This window comes from Eubalaena glacialis, chromosome 2 (genome assembly GCF_028564815.1).
Source record: "Eubalaena glacialis isolate mEubGla1 chromosome 2, mEubGla1.1.hap2.+ XY, whole genome shotgun sequence".
Classification (NCBI taxonomy): Eukaryota; Metazoa; Chordata; class Mammalia; order Artiodactyla; family Balaenidae; genus Eubalaena; species Eubalaena glacialis.
In genome coordinates, this window is record NC_083717.1 from 37,773,350 (window position 1) to 37,792,399 (window position 19,050).

The 19,050-nt window shown below is 42.6% G+C and overlaps 1 protein-coding gene across 1 annotated transcript in view; it reads left to right on the forward strand.

Annotated features, from left to right (window-relative positions):
- IQGAP1 (IQ motif containing GTPase activating protein 1) overlaps nt 1–19,050 on the forward strand; it is a 99,757-nt gene that overhangs the window by 71,229 nt on the left and 9,478 nt on the right. The window contains exons 19-35 of the mRNA XM_061179899.1: nt 1,387–1,557; nt 2,252–2,335; nt 2,439–2,510; nt 2,609–2,678; nt 3,060–3,268; nt 3,980–4,135; nt 4,369–4,532; nt 5,185–5,409; nt 9,086–9,226; nt 9,319–9,403; nt 10,512–10,744; nt 11,343–11,475; nt 12,501–12,603; nt 13,349–13,484; nt 13,881–13,968; nt 16,676–16,888; nt 17,991–18,157. Coding sequence (XP_061035882.1) covers nt 1,387–1,557; nt 2,252–2,335; nt 2,439–2,510; nt 2,609–2,678; nt 3,060–3,268; nt 3,980–4,135; nt 4,369–4,532; nt 5,185–5,409; nt 9,086–9,226; nt 9,319–9,403; nt 10,512–10,744; nt 11,343–11,475; nt 12,501–12,603; nt 13,349–13,484; nt 13,881–13,968; nt 16,676–16,888; nt 17,991–18,157 — 2,450 coding nt within the window. The remainder of the gene's footprint in view (nt 1–1,386; nt 1,558–2,251; nt 2,336–2,438; nt 2,511–2,608; nt 2,679–3,059; nt 3,269–3,979; nt 4,136–4,368; nt 4,533–5,184; nt 5,410–9,085; nt 9,227–9,318; nt 9,404–10,511; nt 10,745–11,342; nt 11,476–12,500; nt 12,604–13,348; nt 13,485–13,880; nt 13,969–16,675; nt 16,889–17,990; nt 18,158–19,050) is intronic.

Sequence of the window (19,050 nt, forward strand, 5' to 3'; positions counted from 1 at the left end):
AGATTTATTTTCTAATTTATTTATTTTTGGCTGCATTGGGTCCTCGTTGCTGTGCGCAGGCTTTTTCTAGTTGCAGTGAGCGAGGGCTACTCTTCGTTGCGGTGCAGTGGCTTCTCTTGTGGAGCATGGGCTCTAGGCGCGTGGGCTCAGTAGTTGTGGCTCACGGGCTCTAGAGTACAGGCTCAGTAGTTGTGGCGCACAGGCTTAGTTGCTCCAACAGCATGTGGAATCTTCCCGGACTAGGGCTCGAACCCGTGTCCTCTGCATTGGCAGGCGGATTCTTAACCACTGTGCCACCAGGGAAGCCCTGGACCTAAGAATTTTAAACAGAGGAGTGATGTTACCTCACTTCAGCACATTACCTAACCTCCTACCTCCCTGAAAACAAAACAAAACAAAAAATAGTGACCATCAAATTGGTTCTCCCACTCTCCACTTTCCTCCCTTTCAGTGAATCTGGATTCTCACTGAATCCTTCATCATTTTCTTTTCCCAAAAGAGAAGTCTCTTTTCCCAAACTCATCATTTATCTTGTCTCTTGATTTTATTCTCTCCCAGTTCTTTGCAGATCTTGTACTCCACCTCCTCTCATTTTCTGGATTATTCTAATATGTAACCTAGATCAGTGCTTTCCAGAATTTAGTGCAGTCTTTAACTGCACACGTTGTTGCCCAGGGGAAAAAAAAAATCAAGGCTCTGATACCAAGGACGGGGGGATATATGGTATGTCCATATACCATGGATATTAGTTGGGTAACCAGGTGTTCTCACTAACCATTCTCACCACTCCTGCCCTCATTCAAGCCAGGTCCTCTCCCACTTGGATTATACGGTAACAGCATTCTAATTCACCCACTCAGGCTAATCTGTCAGCTACTCTGCTAACAGTGCTGCTTTTCTAAAAATAAATCTGATGGTTTTATTCCTGTTTGAAAGTTTGCTGGTTCTCCAGTGCTTGTAGTAACAGTTCAGACACTCTAGGCTACTTCTCAAGACCATTTGTAGTCTGTCCACTCCCCTGCAGGGCCCTCCTCTGTGTCATTCCAGGGGCTCTGGGCCTTGGTGTTGTCACCTGTCACTCTGTCTTCTTGTCAGCAATGACCCCAGATCAGCAAGCACAGTTCCTGGCACAGCCAGTGTTAGGTAGGTGAGTAAAGGAAATAACATATGAGGTAAAAGAAGGTGAAGTTTTTGTTTATGACTTTTTGGGGGGATGTGAGGACAACTTGGCCTTGAAAAATAGATCTGAAGTCTGCATTCCCATTTCTTGGCTAAAGATCTAGTATAGCCTTGGAAAGCCTTGAGCATTAGTTTGTGTGATACTATGTAAAATTTGTGTCCATTCTCACCTATGTTTGTCTTCTCACGTGACCATTGCTTTTTCAGAGTTCCATCTCTGGGGTGACCGCTGCGTATAACCGAGAACAGCTTTGGCTGGCCAACGAAAGCTTGATCACCAAGCTGCAAGCTTGCTGCAGGGGATACTTAGTTCGGCAGGAATTCCGATCCAGGATGAATTTCCTAAAGAAACAAATCCCTGCCATCACCTGCATTCAGGTATTTCAGAGCCTATTATACAGACAGCAAGTGGGCTTCTAGAGCAGGGGTAATAAACAGTCAGCTCCTACGATCGCATGTCTGAGTGTGTCCTCTGTCTTCTGACCTCTTAGTCTTGTCCTTCTTCTGACAAACACTTCCTCTTCTACCATTGGAATCAACGTGTGCTCAATGCTGTTTAGTGTGGTGAGTTGTGCAGCTCAGTGGCAGTTCTTCTTGGGCACCTCATTGTCTTCTAAGACTGTTCCTTTGTGTCAGATTTGAATATTGAGAGAAGCAACTGCGATTTTGCTTCAATGACAGGGAAGCACAATGTCACAGAAAGAATTCTGGGTTAGGAATTATGGCTCCAGCACTGCCAGGTAGTGGTAAACCTCTTCTCATCTATAAATGGGGATACTAATATTTATCTTACCTTCCTCACCTGATTTGTTGTAAGGAGCCTATGAGAGCATCTGTGCAGATTCACTTTAAGGTGTGAAGTGCTGTGCTCACATGAGGGAGGTGGAAGTTAGCCAGTGTGCTCTCCTGGTGGAGGTACAGCCCAGGCCCCCCTTCCCCTGTCACTGCTGGACGTGATCCTTTTTAAAGCTGCATCATGAATTGCACTTGGATGGTATCTCAAGACAAAATCTTTTAACTTCCTCTGACCCTTGGGAAATAATGTGTCGCATGTGATGTTTGATGGTTTCAGTCGCAGTGGCGAGGATACAAGCAGAAGAAGGCGTATCAGGACCGCTTAGCTTACCTGCGCTCCCATAAAGATGAAGTTATAAAGGTGTGTAGCCCAGGCAGGGTTTCTCAACGTGGGGCGTGAGCATGATGTGTGTTGAGATGAAGGGCTCTTCTAATTTCCAGGAACCCCTTTTCCTTTTCCACAGATTCAGTCCCTGGCAAGGATGCATCAAGCTAGAAAGCGCTACAGAGATCGCCTACAGTATTTCCGAGACCATGTGAGTACCCTTGGGTGACAAGGACCAGTAGAGTTAGTTTTGTTGTGTTTGTGGTGGGCAGAAGAACAAAGGAATTTCTTCTTTTTTTTGTTCCTTAGATAAACGACATTATCAAAATCCAGGCTTTTATTCGGGCAAACAAAGCTCGTGATGACTACAAGACTCTCAGTGAGTAACTGTGGCTCAGCAGAGGACAGTTGAGGCAGTGGTTGAGAGCCGTCAGGTTCTGAGTATTCTCCACGGATCTCTTTTCTTGTCCTGCAGGCAAGGCTTGGGGGGTAGGGTGCCGCTTGTGACTTAAGCCCCATTGCTCACCTGTGACTTGATGTCTTGTTGCTTGCTGTATTCGCCTTCCACATAACAACATAGCAATAGCATGACTGGGAAGACTGCACTTGGTGGTTGTCTTTGCACATCTCAAAAATAAACAAATATCTTACGTGTGAATAGAGCTTTTTTTTTTTTTAAGACAGTGCTGATGTTTTCCAAGACACAGAGCTTTTATTGACGGTTCCATTCCTCATCTGACACATGCTTTCTTTCTGTCAGTCAATGCTGAGGATCCCCCTATGGTTGTGGTCCGAAAATTTGTCCACCTGCTCGACCAAAGTGACCAGGATTTTCAGGAGGAGCTTGATCTTATGAAGATGAGGGAAGAGGTCGTTACCCTCATCCGTTCTAACCAGCAGCTGGAGAATGACCTCAATCTCATGGATATCAAAATTGGACTGCTAGTGAAAAATAAAATTACACTACAGGTATGGTCCAGTGCCAGTAAGGGCCTTGGGGTACATCGTCCTGCTTGGTACCCCTGTCTCTCCCTAGGTAACTTGCAGGGAGAGGGTAGGAGGCTGGCTTTCTTCTCAGTGAACACCATACATTTTTTTTTTAAAGTTAAATAAGAAATCAAATGATTTAATCACAGAATTTTAAATAGAGAAAAGTAGATAAAAATCATCCCATAATTCCACCACCCTAACAATCATTTTATATCCTACATTTTTATTTAATATAGAGGATAAGATACTTTCCATATGATAAGTCGTCATAAATATTATTTTTAGTGGCAGTGTAATAATTTATCAGGAAATAATCTGAGTTACCTCTTTTTTTCTAGACTATTTGACATTTTCAACTTTTATTATTACGGAATAACACTGCAGTTAATGTTTCAATGTATATGTAGCTTTTATTGTGTTTAAGACTTTGTAAGATAGATTCCTAGAAGTTGGTTTCCTGAATCAGTGGACATTTTTATAGATGAGGTTCTTTATAGGAAGATGGAAGTAGGAGTAGATTTGATTGATGTACTGAAAATAAGGTACAGTGTAGTGATTCTAAAATATTTAGGGGATCTGCCAGTGCAGTAGACCTTCATGAAAGTTTTTAGGTGCTAAAAGACCTTTCCGTAATGCCCAGAGTTTCATGTTTGAAAGCTTTTTGATTTATGTATATGTGTTTGTTTACAGGACGTGGTTTCCCACAGTAAAAAACTTACCAAAAAAAATAAGGAACAGTTGTCTGATATGATGATGTTAAATAAACAGAAGGGAGGTCTCAAGGCTTTGAGCAAGGAGAAGAGAGAGAAGTTGGAAGCATATCAACACCTGTTTTATTTACTGCAGGTGAGTGGCTCCTGGAATTAGTATTGCAAAATTTAGTTTACTTTTCCTCAAGAAAACCCGATGCATAGATCTCTGTGGAAGTCCTTCTGATTTCCACTGAGAGATGAGCAAAGGGCTGTCTTATTTTTCTTTATTACTCAAGTACTTTCTAATCCTTCAAGCTGAAAAATCTTGAATATTTGTGCCAGCCTTCATGTCATCTAGAAATTACTTATCCCTTGCTTTTGTTTCAGACCAACCCCACCTATCTGGCGAAGCTGATTTTTCAGATGCCCCAGAACAAGTCCACCAAGTTCATGGACTCTGTAATCTTCACACTCTACAACTACGCATCCAACCAGCGAGAGGAGTACCTGCTCCTGCGGCTCTTTAAGACAGCACTGCAGGAGGAAATCAAGTACGGACAGATTTCTGCAGGGCATACATGGGACCCCTCCCCACCGTCATAGGTGCTCATAGTTTGAGAGTCAGGCCTGCCTGTGCCTTTTCTCAATACTGTGACATGTGTGAAATACTTACTCTAAAGAAGCATTTACCTTTTATAATGTAATAATATAGATTATGCACTCATGCAAACTAATTATACTAAAAATACAAATTAATTATATATATTATATATATACTGTACACCAATATAAACTAATAATATATACACAATATAAACTAATATGCTAATTATAAGCTAATACAGTAAACACTAATATAAAGTGTCGCTGTTTCTGGGGAGGTGATAGAGATTTGCTAAATTAGTTTTAGGAATATTCTGTATTAAGATAGAATTTTTTAAAAGCTGATCCAAACATGAAGATTTCACATCTTTAGCTAATGAAGGACCTGATCATGTTCCTGTGATTGAGTTTGCAACAACAGCAGGAAGGTCCGGTGTTCAGATGAGTGTTGGGGAGTGTTTCTAGAGAAAGAGCATGTACCCCTTCCCTTCCAACTATCGTATTTCTGTTTTTAGGAGATGGGATCTTTAAGTAGGAAGGATCTTTAGGTTGGTAGATTTGTGATTAGTTTGAATTGAATTTGTATTTTATGTTTTATAGGTCAAAAGTAGATCAGATTCAAGAGATTGTGACAGGAAATCCTACAGTTATTAAGATGGTTGTAAGTTTCAACCGTGGGGCCCGGGGCCAGAATGCGCTGAGACAGATCTTGGCCCCGGTGGTGAAGGAGATTATGGATGACAAATCTCTCAATATCAAAACCGACCCTGTGGATATTTACAAATCTTGGGTTAATCAGATGGAGTCTCAGACAGGAGAGGCAAGGTATGATAACCACAACACCTTTTCTTTCATGTTTTTATTATTTTCTCTCTCTCTTTTTTAAGCAGTTAACATTTCTTTGATTTATAAATTAGTAATTGCTTAAATAGGTTTTCCTTAGAAACCCCTTCTTTAAGTAGTTGACCTGGTAATTTATTCACTTATTTAGCAAATATTTATTGAGTACTTACTAAGTGCCAGACACTGTGTTAGATACACCTACAATAATACGATAACGAATGAGACATACAATAATGAATGAAGAAGACATGCTCCCTGCCCTGTGTTCATAGTTTATCGCATGGGAGAGATGACACACAGGTACATAGAAATAAAGTTGCAAACTGAGGGGAGTTTCGTGATGTTGTGTAGGGAACTGTAATGGAGAATTCAAGAGGGAGCTAACTTAAAGGGGTTAGGGAGAGCCTCCCTGAGAAGGTGAACCTCACATGGTGGAGGCCTGAAGGGTACAGTGGGGCCAGCCTTGCTAAGAGCTAGGTGCAGAGTCTTCATGTCTGAATGCTGTCAGGTGGAAGGAGCTTGGGAGAGTCTAGGACCTGGAAGGACACTGGGCATCAGCAGAGATGCAGTTGGATGGGAAGACTCGCACAGATCTGAGTGAGATCACTGTGTTTCATTAAAGGGAAAAGGAGCTGGTGTGGGCGAATGATGAGCTGCCCTGGAATACTGAGAGTTGGACTAACTAAATTAACATAATCCAGGAGAGTTCTCTGCCAGGGCGGTAGTTTTCACCAGCAGCGTTACCACGTCCAAAGCAAAAATGTGTCAGTAGAATATGGGAAATGCTGGGAAAATACAGTTCAGAGAGCCAAAATGGTTAAAACATTTTTATCCAGCTTGGGTGAGGACAGAGGAGGGTGAGGAATAGAGATATGAGCAGTTTAGTCTATGATGGTTTTTTCCTTTTTGGTGTAGAGTAGGGTTAGATCATACATGAAGTTCTCTGGAGCTTAAGAGGAGTAGCTCTCCATATGATTGCTACTCAGAGTTTGATCTGTGGGCCAGTAACTGAAGATCATCAGTGTCGCTAAACACACTGTTTAGTTCAGCTGACATTTTTTTCCATAGCAAGACTTTCTCAATGGAAGAAGTATCCATTCTGAAGTTGATTACATTCTGGCTCAAGCTCCTTATCCTGTCTTGGACTGATTGGTAGAATGGTCCACATGTTGAATAATGCTGCTTTCCACGTACCTGGACACCAGGCAAAGGGGGAGGTTACCCTGGATAGAGAACAGAATATTCTGCTCACTCCTACAAAGGGCTTATCCCCTGCTGGGAATCGTGTGGGAACCAACCCTGATTTGGTTCTCTGCTTCGTGTCAGCCTGTCACCCAAGAGTCAGATCATTGCTGGGTGTGGTGGAAAATCCATTTTTGTTTTGACCTGCACATCTGAGGCCCAAATCCTGGAATATGGTCAGCCAGCTGCGGTAGTTGACTGGGAAGGTTTGCCTGAAGCTCAGGGCATCCCTAGATGAGAGCCCCACGGACACTGGCTCAGGGGTACTAAGATACTTCCTCTGCCGGTCCATGAGTCGGTCATTTTTAGATCAAAATTCCAGTAGGTATTTCAAGATTTTTTCGTGTAGGTGCCTATCAGAAACGTGTCTTATCTTGCTTTTCATAAAATGGAAATTGATTTTAACACATTTTTTTTAATATGGATAACTGGGAGGTGTAGTGGTATGTGGTGGGAGCCCATGCAGCATGTAAGCATCATGGATCCTTGAGCTTCAGCCACGAAACTCATAGCAAACTGGGACGTTGTCCCTCTTGGCGGTGTTCACCTCTAAAATCTTAGAAATTTAATATTCTGTTCTCTGACTACACCCATTTAGTTTAACACTTTCATTCTCTTTGCTCATTGCTACCTTTTTAAAAATGTCGTATATGTATACAGTTATATTTTACTGATATAAAAGATGTAAAGTACATAACTTACAAAATATAAATGCCCTTATAAACTCAATACAGCCAATTGTTTCAGACAGAATGCTTTTGTTAATTTTTGCTGAATCTTTGTGTTCATAGTCTACCGGTGTTTGTAATTCAGCCACCATATGACGAATGGAGTTGTGTCCTTATTTGCTTGTATTAGTTTCCTATTGCGCCTGTGATAGTTTCCTATTGCTCCTGTGATGAATTACCACAAACTTGATGGCTTAAAACAACAGAAATTTATTTTCTCACAGTTTTGGAGGCCAGAAATCCGAAATTGGTATTAAAGGGGTGAAATCAGGGTGTCAGGAGGGCTGTGCTCCCTCCAGAGGCTCTAGTGGAAAATCCATTCCCTGCCTCTTCAGCTTCTGGTGGCTGTTGGCATTCCTGGTATTCCTGGCCTTGTGGCTGTATCACTCCAGTCTCTGCCCACCCCCCATCCCCGTGGACACATTGCCTCCTCTTCTGTGTGCACCAAATCTCCCTCCGCCTCTCTCTTATTAGGACGCTTGTGATTGGATTTAGGCCACCAAGATAATCATTACTGCTTTTTTACCTCATTGAAAGTACCACACTGGGACCCCTGCAATTCATTTTTGTCTTTCAGCTCCCTCCTGTCCTTGTTTCCTTCCTGATTAAGCCTAGGCCCAGTGTTCTAGCACATCTACTATTCTCTTGTCAGTTTCTTCTGACTCAGGGCCTTCTCCTGAATGATCTCGTCAGCTCCTCTGGCTTCAGTTCCTATATGTAACTGTTAGCTCCCTCACCAGTACCTAAAGGGTCACCATGTCCCATTGATTGTATCTCCTTAATATCTCTCAGGTCTGTCTCCTTGGTCCCCACTGCTTGCATCCTTGTTCGTGCCCTCATCATTATTATTTTTTTTTGGGGGGGGGGGCCATGCCGCGTGGCATGCAAGATCCTAGTTCCCCAACCAGGAATAGAACCCACGCCCCCTGCAGTGTAAGCGCAGAGTCCTAACCACCTGACCACCAGGGAAGTCCCATTCTCTCATCATTTCTTGATCAGGCTGTAGCACTAGTCTTCTAGCTCTTTCATCTGTGACTGTCCATCTTCAGTGGACCATTTCTCATGGTGGATCAGAGCAATCCTCCTCAAAATTCAGATCTGTCTCTTAATGGCTCTCCCTGGCTTCTAGGAAAGTCCAGACTTCTTAGCATCATATACAGGGCCCTCCATGACCTGGCCCCTGTTTACTTTTCCACCCACATTTTTCCTTCCTCTTCCCTTTCTTTGCATTTGATCTTCCTTCCCAGAAGACCTTTCTTCTCTCTTTTTCCTGAGTTCATATGTCCCTTCCTTATGGAAGTCTTCCTTGATTCCTCCAGTCTGAATAGAAGCCTCTTCTCTGCGGCACTGTAGCACTTCTGGTCAGCTTCTTCTTTGTAGTGCAGTGTGTTTACAGATACTTATTTGTGTGTCTCTTCCACCAGACTGTGAGAGACTCGAGAAGCTTTTATGTCTCCAATACCTTTTATCCCAAGTGCCTGTCACAGTGCCTGGCACACAGTTCAAGGCACCCAATTCACAGTTGAAAACCTGAGCCCCAATTCTGGCCCCACCATTTACCAGCTCTACGAGCACAACAAAATTACCTAGTCTCTCTGGGTCTTTCTGTTTATGAAAGACACAGTCTCACTTCAGGCTGTTCCTGGCTGTTGGTCTAACATACTTGGGGATAATTTCTGCTTTCCCAGCAAACTACCCTATGATGTGACCCCAGAGCAGGCTCTGGCTCATGAAGAAGTCAGGACACGGTTAGACAACTCCATCAGGAACATGCGGGCCGTGACGGACAAGTTCCTGTCAGCCATCATCAGCTCTGTGGACAAAATCCCGTGAGTGCTGTCAGCTGTGACCCCCTGTTGAGCCCAGAATTAGTGGCCTTCCGCTCCCCGGCCCTTCTCACTACGTTTTGTCCACCCCACAGTTATGGGATGCGCTTCATTGCCAAAGTGCTGAAGGACTCGTTACATGAGAAGTTCCCTGATGCTGGTGAAGATGAGCTGCTGAAGGTAAGACTGAAAGCTGGCACATTCTTGCCCTACCAATAATAGCCCTTTGAGGAAAAAGTTCTAAGACTAGGCCTGACCTTAGACTTTCATTAAGGACCTTAACCTGGATTTTGTCAGTAGCTCGCCGTTGATTGTGAGATTTTGAAAGTGTTTGTAAATAGTAAATGCTACCTCGTTTAATTCCTATATAGTTCCTATGTTGTTTGAATGGCACACAGACCTCAAACAAGTAGAGATGGATTTTCCTGTCTTGAGATACATTTCTTTGAGTCCTATCTTTTCGCTGAAGAATTGCTCCCTCTGCTGGTGGCCAGGTGAATGGTAGCAAGCACAGTTGTTTCCACTAAGGCTGTTGCTGATAACTCTTACTCAGCTATACTCCCTCCTTTTTTTTTTCCTTCTTTTTTTTTTTTTTTTTAAATCTGAATGCTTTTTTCTTCTCTCCTAGTTCTGTGCTTTCCTACAGTGAGGCCTCGATTCTAGACTTTCTGTTCAGGTGAATTAATTTTATTTTTTTCTGAATGAAACTCTAGGGGAAATGCTGTGACTGTCCTTGAATTCTTCTGTGGAAGAGATGTGTGTTGAGTGACTTTAATTTCAGAGGCATGAACTTGTGCACCTTTGAAGTCCGCAGCATGAGGATGATGGGGGTTGGACAGGTTATGCTCTGCTAATTAGGTCGTGTTCAAGGATTTATTTTGGCTATGTTCATTAGCTTCTTAAAATGAAAGCCCATCTACCTGAAAATGAAAAGTGCATGTGGTTGACAGCAGCCTTATTTGCTGCCATGGTATGTGAACAAAGGATGCCCTAAAATGCTCAATAACAGACTTTAAGTCTATCATTTTTACCTTCTGAATCTGCTCTTTCATTGTCGTGATTTTCACTTCTGTTCTCATTTTCTTTTTTTCTGCATCCAGCCAAGGGATGTTTGGTCATTTTAGTTTCAGGCCTTGAGAGAAAATGTGTGTGTGTGTGTGTGTGTGTGTGTAGTGTTTAATTTTTTCTCACAGGACCACATTTTCTGGTTTTCTTTGCTAGCAAAGTCATTTATGGCTTACTTGGTGGAATGGTTTTTAACACCCATTTCTTTTTCCTCTGTTCCCAGATTATTGGTAACTTGCTTTACTATCGATACATGAATCCAGCCATTGTTGCTCCTGATGCCTTTGACATCATCGACCTGTCAGCAGGAGGCCAGCTTACCACAGACCAACGCCGAAATCTTGGCTCCATTGCAAAGATGCTTCAGCATGCAGCTTCCAATAAGATGTTTCTGGGAGACAATGCTCACTTAAGCATCATTAACGAATATCTTTCCCAGTCCTACCAGAAATTCAGGTAAGGGGAAAGGGGCAAGGTACTTGAAAGATTCTGTGGGCGTGTCTCTAACTCTGAAGGTAAAGACAAGATTAAATACCACACCCAGCATTCCCTGGACTGCAGTGTTGTAGGGTATACATCTCATGTGCTCAGAGCTCCAGGCGATGATGAAGAGGATGTTTGAGGATGTTTAAAATGTATTCCTATGAAATAGACTGTACTTAACGTAAAAACAATGGTCTACATTAGGCACATGTTACTTTGTAACCAGAGAAGAATTGGAGAGTGCTTTTAATATTTGTAAATTAAACATTCAGTTGCGAGTTCGAGTTCGGGACGTTGTCTTAGGAAGTTGGTTCTGCTAACAACGCAGGTGTTTGAGAACTGTTTTAAATTATGGTTGAGCAGTTCTTGTGGGTAGAACTAAAACGAAGTGGAAAGAGAACCAACGTCCTAAGGCTGTCAAGCACAATGAACGTGCAGCAGTTTCTCTAGAATTAACTGTCTTGACTGGCTTCTGTTTGAACTCACTGCCCCAAAGGTTTGTGGGATGTCCTTCGTCAACTTCTCACACATGTGTCACTTGTTGGGGCCTGGCTTCTGTGTTTATTTTCAGACGGTTTTTCCAAACTGCCTGTGATGTCCCAGAGCTTCAGGATAAATTTAATGTGGATGAGTACTCTGATTTAGTGACCCTCACCAAACCTGTGATCTACATTTCCATTGGTGAAATCATCAACACCCACACTGTAAATATTTTTCTTTAATGATTTAATTTCATTGCTCTGTCTTAACTGCCTTCTCCGGCTGCTGCCTACTATCTCTGGAAGCCAGAGATCTCAGTTTGATCTTACTGACATCACATCTGCCTTGTTTATCTTCCTTTGCTTATTATTCTTAACTTTCTTGAAGTGATCCCCAGGCCACCTGCATCAGAATCATCTGGGCTGGTTATTAAAAATGAAGTTTCCTGAACCCCACCACAGGCCAGCTGAATCAGAATCCTCATGGCTGGGCTTCAGAATCTCCGTTGTGGCCTCTGATATAGTGACTTGATAAAATACTGTTTTTACTGGTCCTTCTTTTTACCCTGGCCCTCTGTCTTACTTTTCTAACATGATCTAGAATACCAACTTTTTCCTCTGTGTCACCTTTGAGTGATTTTCCCTTGGGTACTCCTTTTTTACCCCCCCAATTTTTTATAGTTCATTCCTTTCCCCCTTGGGGGCATATAGAACAGGAAATAAGGAAATAAAATGAAATTTCAGGGATTGTCATTTCTGACGACGTCACCTGGGGTAATAGCTTCTTAAGGCTTTGCCGAATACCCCTAAAATAATGATAATGTTGATCTGATGCACTTTTTTTCTGAATTAAAAGATATTATGTACTGGAAACTTTAAGTAAAAGTATGAATGTGAGTCATTTGAACTGGTTGTAGGGAATATTGATGACTTGGATATTGAAGTCTGTGAGTTTCCTTGTTCTTTCTTATATAGGGTATATTTAAATCCTTTATATCTGTAAGGTTGAGAGAGTACCAGTACTTCCTCTTCATATGTCGTAACATATGTCATTCATCATGGGCCAGTGTGTTGCTTTATATATCATATTGTTTATTTGGGTTAGTTTGTTGAGGATTGGTTTTTCAGTTCTTTGAATATGGGAGTTTTGCTATCTAACCTCTTTTGTGTGCTGTTAGGCATTGTGGATGGGGACGGGGGCTAGTGGGTTGAGTGTGTGAATGGAATTGATCCCTGGATGTTGGATGCAGCTCCTGTTAGATCACCAGGACGCCATTGCCCCGGAGCACAATGATCCAATCCATGAGCTGCTGGATGACCTTGGCGATGTGCCCACCATCGAGTCCCTAATAGGTAAAGTTCTGACTTAACTGCCCAGAAGCTGAGAGGGGAGCTTGGCAGGAGTGCTGTAATTGTCACCTCCTCTGTTTCTACACTGTTCAAGCGCTGAATACACATCAGGGAAGAAAACAGATGTGATCCCTGTCTGTTAGGAACTGAAGTCCAGTGGAAGAGATCATTTTAAATGCATAGATACATAGAATCATGTAACTAGAAATTTATAAGTCCCATAAAGGAAATGAACAGGGTATTTTTTTTTTTTTGATATTTATTTATTTATTTGGTTGTACTGGGTCTTAGTTGTGGCAGGCAGGCTCCTTAGTTGCAGCAGGTGGGCTCCTCAGTTGTGGCATGCGAATTCTCAGTTGCAGCATGCATGTGGGATCTAGTTCCCTGACCAGGGATCGAACCTGGGCCCCCTGCATTGGGAGCGTGGAATGTCAACCACTGCGCCACCAGGGAAGTCCCTGAACAGAGTATTTTGAGAGGGAAGTCCCTGAACAGAGTATTTTGAGAGAGAAATGTTACAGTGTTGAAATGATTTCTCAAACATTTGTTATTTTGTTATGGATCCTTTACCTTTATCAGTTGGCATAATATTTTATTTCTCAGTAAAAGGTGTCCTCACCACAGTGTACATACAGGCTTATTCAACTACCTTCTTAAACTTGCATTATCTTTTACTTGAATTATTATCTGCTCTCCAATGTCTCCTCTGTTTACGATATTGATTCTTTCTACCCTCCCAAAACTTTAGGAGAAGGCTCTGGCAATTTAAATGATGCAAATAAGGAGGCACTGGCTAAGACAGAAGTGTCTCTCACACTGACCAACAAGTTTGATGTGCCTGGAGATGAGAATGCAGAAATGGATGCTCGGACCATCTTACTGAAGTGAGTATTGGAAGGAGGAGGAACGGAGTAAATGTAACCCAGTGATCCCTTCTATCCCTTGGTCTTGGTGAATGAGTCCTCTTGTTCATCCCTAAAATGATCATCTCAGCCATTTAAGCCTCATACATTTCCAGTCACCTCATGTATTATATTTGACACAGGGCTTACTTGCCTTATTTGCTAATAAGGTGCTAAAATGAATTTGTATTTTGGAAATCCTAACCTTGGTACCCACTCTGTCATAGCTGTGTAAGTAAGCCTAGGACTTTGCGTACCTTGCATTAGGGCTGCCCAGTGGGACTCTGTGAGGTAGTGTTTGCTCTGCTCCTGTTGAGGTCCATTCGAAGGAAGTAGGACACCTGCTAATGTTTAAATGCTTCCCACATATCCTTTTAGCACAAAACGTTTGATTGTGGATGTCATCCGGTTCCAGCCGGGAGAGACCTTGACTGAAATCCTAGAAACACCAGCCGCCAGTGAACAGGTAAAGTTTGGGGGTTTACCATGTACCACAGTAAGATGCATAGGTGCTCCTGTGATAGGCACGTGACAGGGCTGAGGAGGTGGGACATAGGTGGCGAGAGGTGGTCACTGGAAGGTGGACCTGGATGTGGTGGCGTTTAGGGCTTATTGAGAAAGTTGTTGGTTCCTAAATCCCGAGGTGGTTGTTTCTAGGGCACAAAGGTCACTGGCACTTACATGCAGTCTGTGTGTGTGCTTTAATGTAACCTGAGGCAGAATCAGTGAGTCTGCCCAGTAATTTATTGAATACTATATAGTTAGAATTTTGTTAAGTGCCTTGGTAGATAGGAGAAAAGAATAGAATGTGGCTCCTAAGTTCCGTGAACTTAATTGGAGACGTGTGACATATGTCCCTGAAACAATTAGAAAACCATTGAAAATTCACTGTGGTTTTGGCCCTAAAAATGCTAGAAATTAAAGCAAGAGGCCAGTGAGGAGCAAAGCATCAGGGAGGTATGGGACTTGAACCAAGCTTACAAAGAACATGCAGGTACAACAAGAGGGATGTTCTAGACAGGGGAGTCCCCGTGAACAGAGGCACAAGGGAGGGCAGAGCATGATGTGACCAGACCTACATATCTAGAATGAAGGTGTGGGTGAGGGTGAGTAGTGAGAAATTAAACGTGAGGACAAATTATGTAGAACCCAAAACTTAGGAATTTGGCACCAGAGAGATAGGAGTAAAGGGCCTTTGTAACCTTTGGGACCATTTGATATTGATTAATTTTGCAGTGCTGTCAGGGCAGATGGTAGTTGAGTCATCTGTGTGTGTGATAGGGTTCCAGGTCCAATTGGGTGAGGGGTGGCACGGCAGTGGGGAGGGACGGATGGGTCATGTTTAAGGCTCCTGTTTCATGTTTATAAAATGAGAAAAGTAAGTCAAGTCATTCGTTTTCAATTTTTTGAGCATGGGAATCCTTTTCATTAAGTAACAATGTATTTGAAAGCCCAACATATAAAAGAGGTAAAATTGGAGCTACTCTGGCAGCACCGGGGATGGGCCCTTGGAAGCCCACCCTCCAGGACTCGTGGCATCCCTGGGAAACCCTTAAGGCTGCACGGAGGACTATTTGAAAACCAGTTTTAAATGAATTGTCAGCTTTTAGATGCTATGACTAATTACTCATTGGATGTGTGTGAGGGGCAGGAAAAGAGGCATAACCAGTAACTGCAACTGGTTTGACTTGGAAGGAAATTTGAAGTAGGGAAGAAGGAACTGGTCTTTAATGAGAACCTGCTCTTAGTTTGGTGCTTTCACCTGTGTTCTTTCCTGTAATCCTTGCACTATCCCTATGAGGTGAGTCTTTTCATCCTCCTTTCACAGATGACAAAACTAAGACCCCTAGAGGTTAAATAACTCGCCCAAGATCATTCACTTGTAGTGGCAGAACCAAACTTGAATCGGGTTCTGTCTGACTCCAGTTTATGCTCTTTGCATTATCTGATGAAAAGTAGTTTTGACATTAGAAGAAAAGGGAATATTGGGAAAGGAATTGCTCCAGTTCGGGAAAAATTACAAGTCTGAACTACAAACCTTTCCAAATGTAAACATCCCCAGTACAAACAGTTCAAAATATGGTACCAGAGCCTTAGCCATATGCTGGGATCTATCAGCATAGAGGTGATCATTGAAGTTTTGAGAGAGAACACTTACAAAGAAATGACCATGGGCCACTTGGAGGTACCAGCCCATGCTTAGGGCAAGGAAAAAGTGCGGAGAAGATGATCAAGGCAACAACTAAGAAAAGGCACTGGATTGGGGATGGGCAGAATGGTAACGAGAATTGGTGGTGAGAGAAGCCAGACTGCGAGGAAAGTGCTGAAAGAATGCAACAGCAAGTGTGGATCGTTTGTTGGGTGGGAGCGTAACAGACAAACGTTGGTTGATGACTAGGAGAGAGATCAGATATGAGAAGGGTCTCTTTACTGGCGTTTGCAGCATGTTTGAAAGCAGAGGGAAGGCTTGAGTGTGATTCAGCTGGGACGAGGTAGCAAAAAGGATTAGCAAGAATTTACTGACCACTGGTGTTGCATTGGTGTGGTTATAACGTTCATCAAGCCGGGTTTCAAATAAAATTAAATGATTTCCATGTCCCCGGTGTGATAGGGAAAAAACGAGGGGTTTTGTACCCAGTGGAGTCCAATCTCCTGTCCAGGAAAGAAGCCCTAAAAAGCCAACATCTGACTTCATAGATGTTTCTCTTCTAGATGAAAAGAGAGCTGCCTCTGCTTCATGCAGTTTCTTTGTCAGTTGTCGGGGGTGGGGGTAAGTTTGTCCCCCTCTATTTCCGGAATAGAGTTGTTTGTTGTTGGGTTTTTAAAAAAATATTTATTTATTTATTTATTTGCTTGCTTGTGCCGGGTCTTAGTTGTGGCAGGTGGGCTCCTTAGTTGTGGCTTACAGGCTTCTTAGTTGTAGCACGCAGACTCCTTTGCTGCATGCATAAACTGGAGTCAGACAGTTGTGGCATGTGAACTCCTAGTTGCGGCATGCACGTGGGGTCTAGTTCCCTGACCAGGGATCAAACCCAGGCCCCCTGCATTGGGAGCGCGGCGTCTTAACCACTGCGCCACCAGGGAAGTCCCCCAGAATAGAGTTTGAGAGCTTTATAAATTCAGGTGTGGTTCAGTGTGGAGACCTTGCCACGAACTTCTTTTTCTTACTGTAGGAAGCAGAACACCAGAGGGCCATGCAGAGACGTGCTATCCGTGATGCCAAAACTCCTGACAAGATGAAAAAGTCAAAATCTGCAAAGGAAGACAGCAACCTCACTCTTCAGGAGAAGAAGGAGAAGATCCAGTCAGGCTTGAAGAAGCTAACAGAGCTTGGCACCGTGGACCCAAAGAACAGATACCAGGAACTGATCAACGACATTGCCAGGGTATGGCATTTGGGGGACAGTGATGGCCTGGCCACGTTTAAAGCTGTCTCAGAGGCTTGTGAGGAGACAGTAGCTGTTCCGGTAACAACATACCTTCAGTTCAACATACCTTCAGGAGAGGAGATTAGAGTCCTCTCCTCTGGGGAATTGTTTCTGACTCTTCCAACATGAGGTCCTAGCCTGCCTTTTGATGGCTTATTCCATGGCCTAAATTAGTAGGGAGAAGACCTTAATTAGAGTTTCCTATGTCTCAGTTTGTCTTTGGCCTTAAAGAATTCTTCCAGATCTTTTTAATGATTAATGTGAAATATAAATTGGCCTCAAGTTGATCATCAAATCCTTGATTTGTGTGAATCTTCTCAAGTAAGGGGCTCTGGCGCAGGCTGAGAAGTTTAGGCATTCTCTGCTGTCGCCCTAAGATCACACCATGCACAACTGGAAGCTTGGTAATTGTTATATTAAAGTTATCTTTTTCTCCCTCTCCTGACAACATATTTAAGAGGTTTAAACCAGCTTTGCAAGTCGATTCTGAGAATGTGGAGGTCTGTAAAAGTAACACATTTCCCTGCCTCATTAAATAGAAATGGGGAAAAAATTGATGAGATCTGAATTTCTTTGTTAAGTTTTGAACATAAAATTGCTAACTTTTTTAGATTCCACATATAAGCAATATCATATGATGTTTGCCTTTCTATGTCTGACTTACTTCACTTAGTATGATGGTCTCTAGGCCCATCCATGTTGCTGCAGGTGGCATTATTTCGTTCTTTTTTATGGGTGAGTGGTGTTGCATTGTATATATGTGCCACATCTTCTTTATCCATTCCTCTGTTGATGGACATCTGGGTTGCTTCCATGTCCTGTCTATTGTAGATGGTGCTGCAGTGAACACTGGGGTGCATGTGTCTTTTTGAATTATGGTTTTCTCCAGATATATGGGCAAAAATCTTTAAAAAATTTCGAGATGAGTAAGAAAAAAAGAATTGCTGTCTATTAAAAACGTGTGGTCAAACAAGGCAAAGTTAAGCGCTGCTGGGTTCTAGTGTTAATGATTCAAGAAGCACATGATATTATTTTTGTAATTTTAATAATTATGTCTCAGGATATTCGGAATCAGCGGAGATACCGACAGAGGAGAAAGGCTGAACTGGTGAAACTGCAGCAGACGTACGCTGCTCTGAACTCTAAGGCCACCTTTTATGGAGAGCAGGTGGACTACTATAAAAGCTACATCAAAACCTGCTTGGATAACTTAGCCAGCAAGGGCAAGTGAGTATTTTTTTTTTGATGAATCAATGTCAGGGGAAAAAGAGGTAGAGGCAACTGAAGTCACATAGGAAAATTTTACTTACAACACGCTGGATCTATTTATTGCAATAGTCCTTTATTTTTCTTCTAATCGTTTGTGTAATTTCCTAGTTCCATTTGTTATGGTATGATGTAAATAAATAATGTGTGGAGGATTTCAAGGATGCCTATTTCTAAGCATCCTGTGTTCCAAAATATCTTCTTGGCCCTAGAAATTAAAGAACCTTGGAAAGGGATCATTTAGTGGCCCCCAAACCAAGTTGTGCCTCAAAAATCACTTAAGGAACATCATAAACAATTAGATTCCCTGGCCCCTACACCTTCTGGACACAGGCTCCCAGACCATGATTTTTTTTTCAGCTGCCAAGGAAGATCTGATGCAGCCTCCTTGTTGCTGGCCTCAAACCATTCAGCCTGCCCATTTTATAGGGAGGGAAATTGAAAATGCAGAGAGGTGAAGTGATTAAGCACAGGTTCTGCTTATTAGAAGGGTTAGTTTATTATTTACTCCAGACTTTTCATTTTGAGAATTTTCAAACCCCAGAAAGGTTCAGTGAATAGAACAATAAACACCCATATACCTTTCACCTAGATTCACCTGTATTTAACATTTTGCCACATCAGCTTGCCCTCTCTATAGCTTGCTTACTCTTCTGTCTGTGCTTTTCCTCTCCCTCCCTGAAGGCTTCATGGAGTGAGGCAGGGCTGTTGTGAAGTGGTGAAAATCAGGTCCACCTAACCCAGCTTGCAGAGTTGGTGCCTGTGTCCTTTTAAAAGAAATGTCCCCATCATTCTTTGAGCACTTCTTGACTTTGTGGCACAAGATGTTTCTGGTTCAATTTGTACTTTTCCCT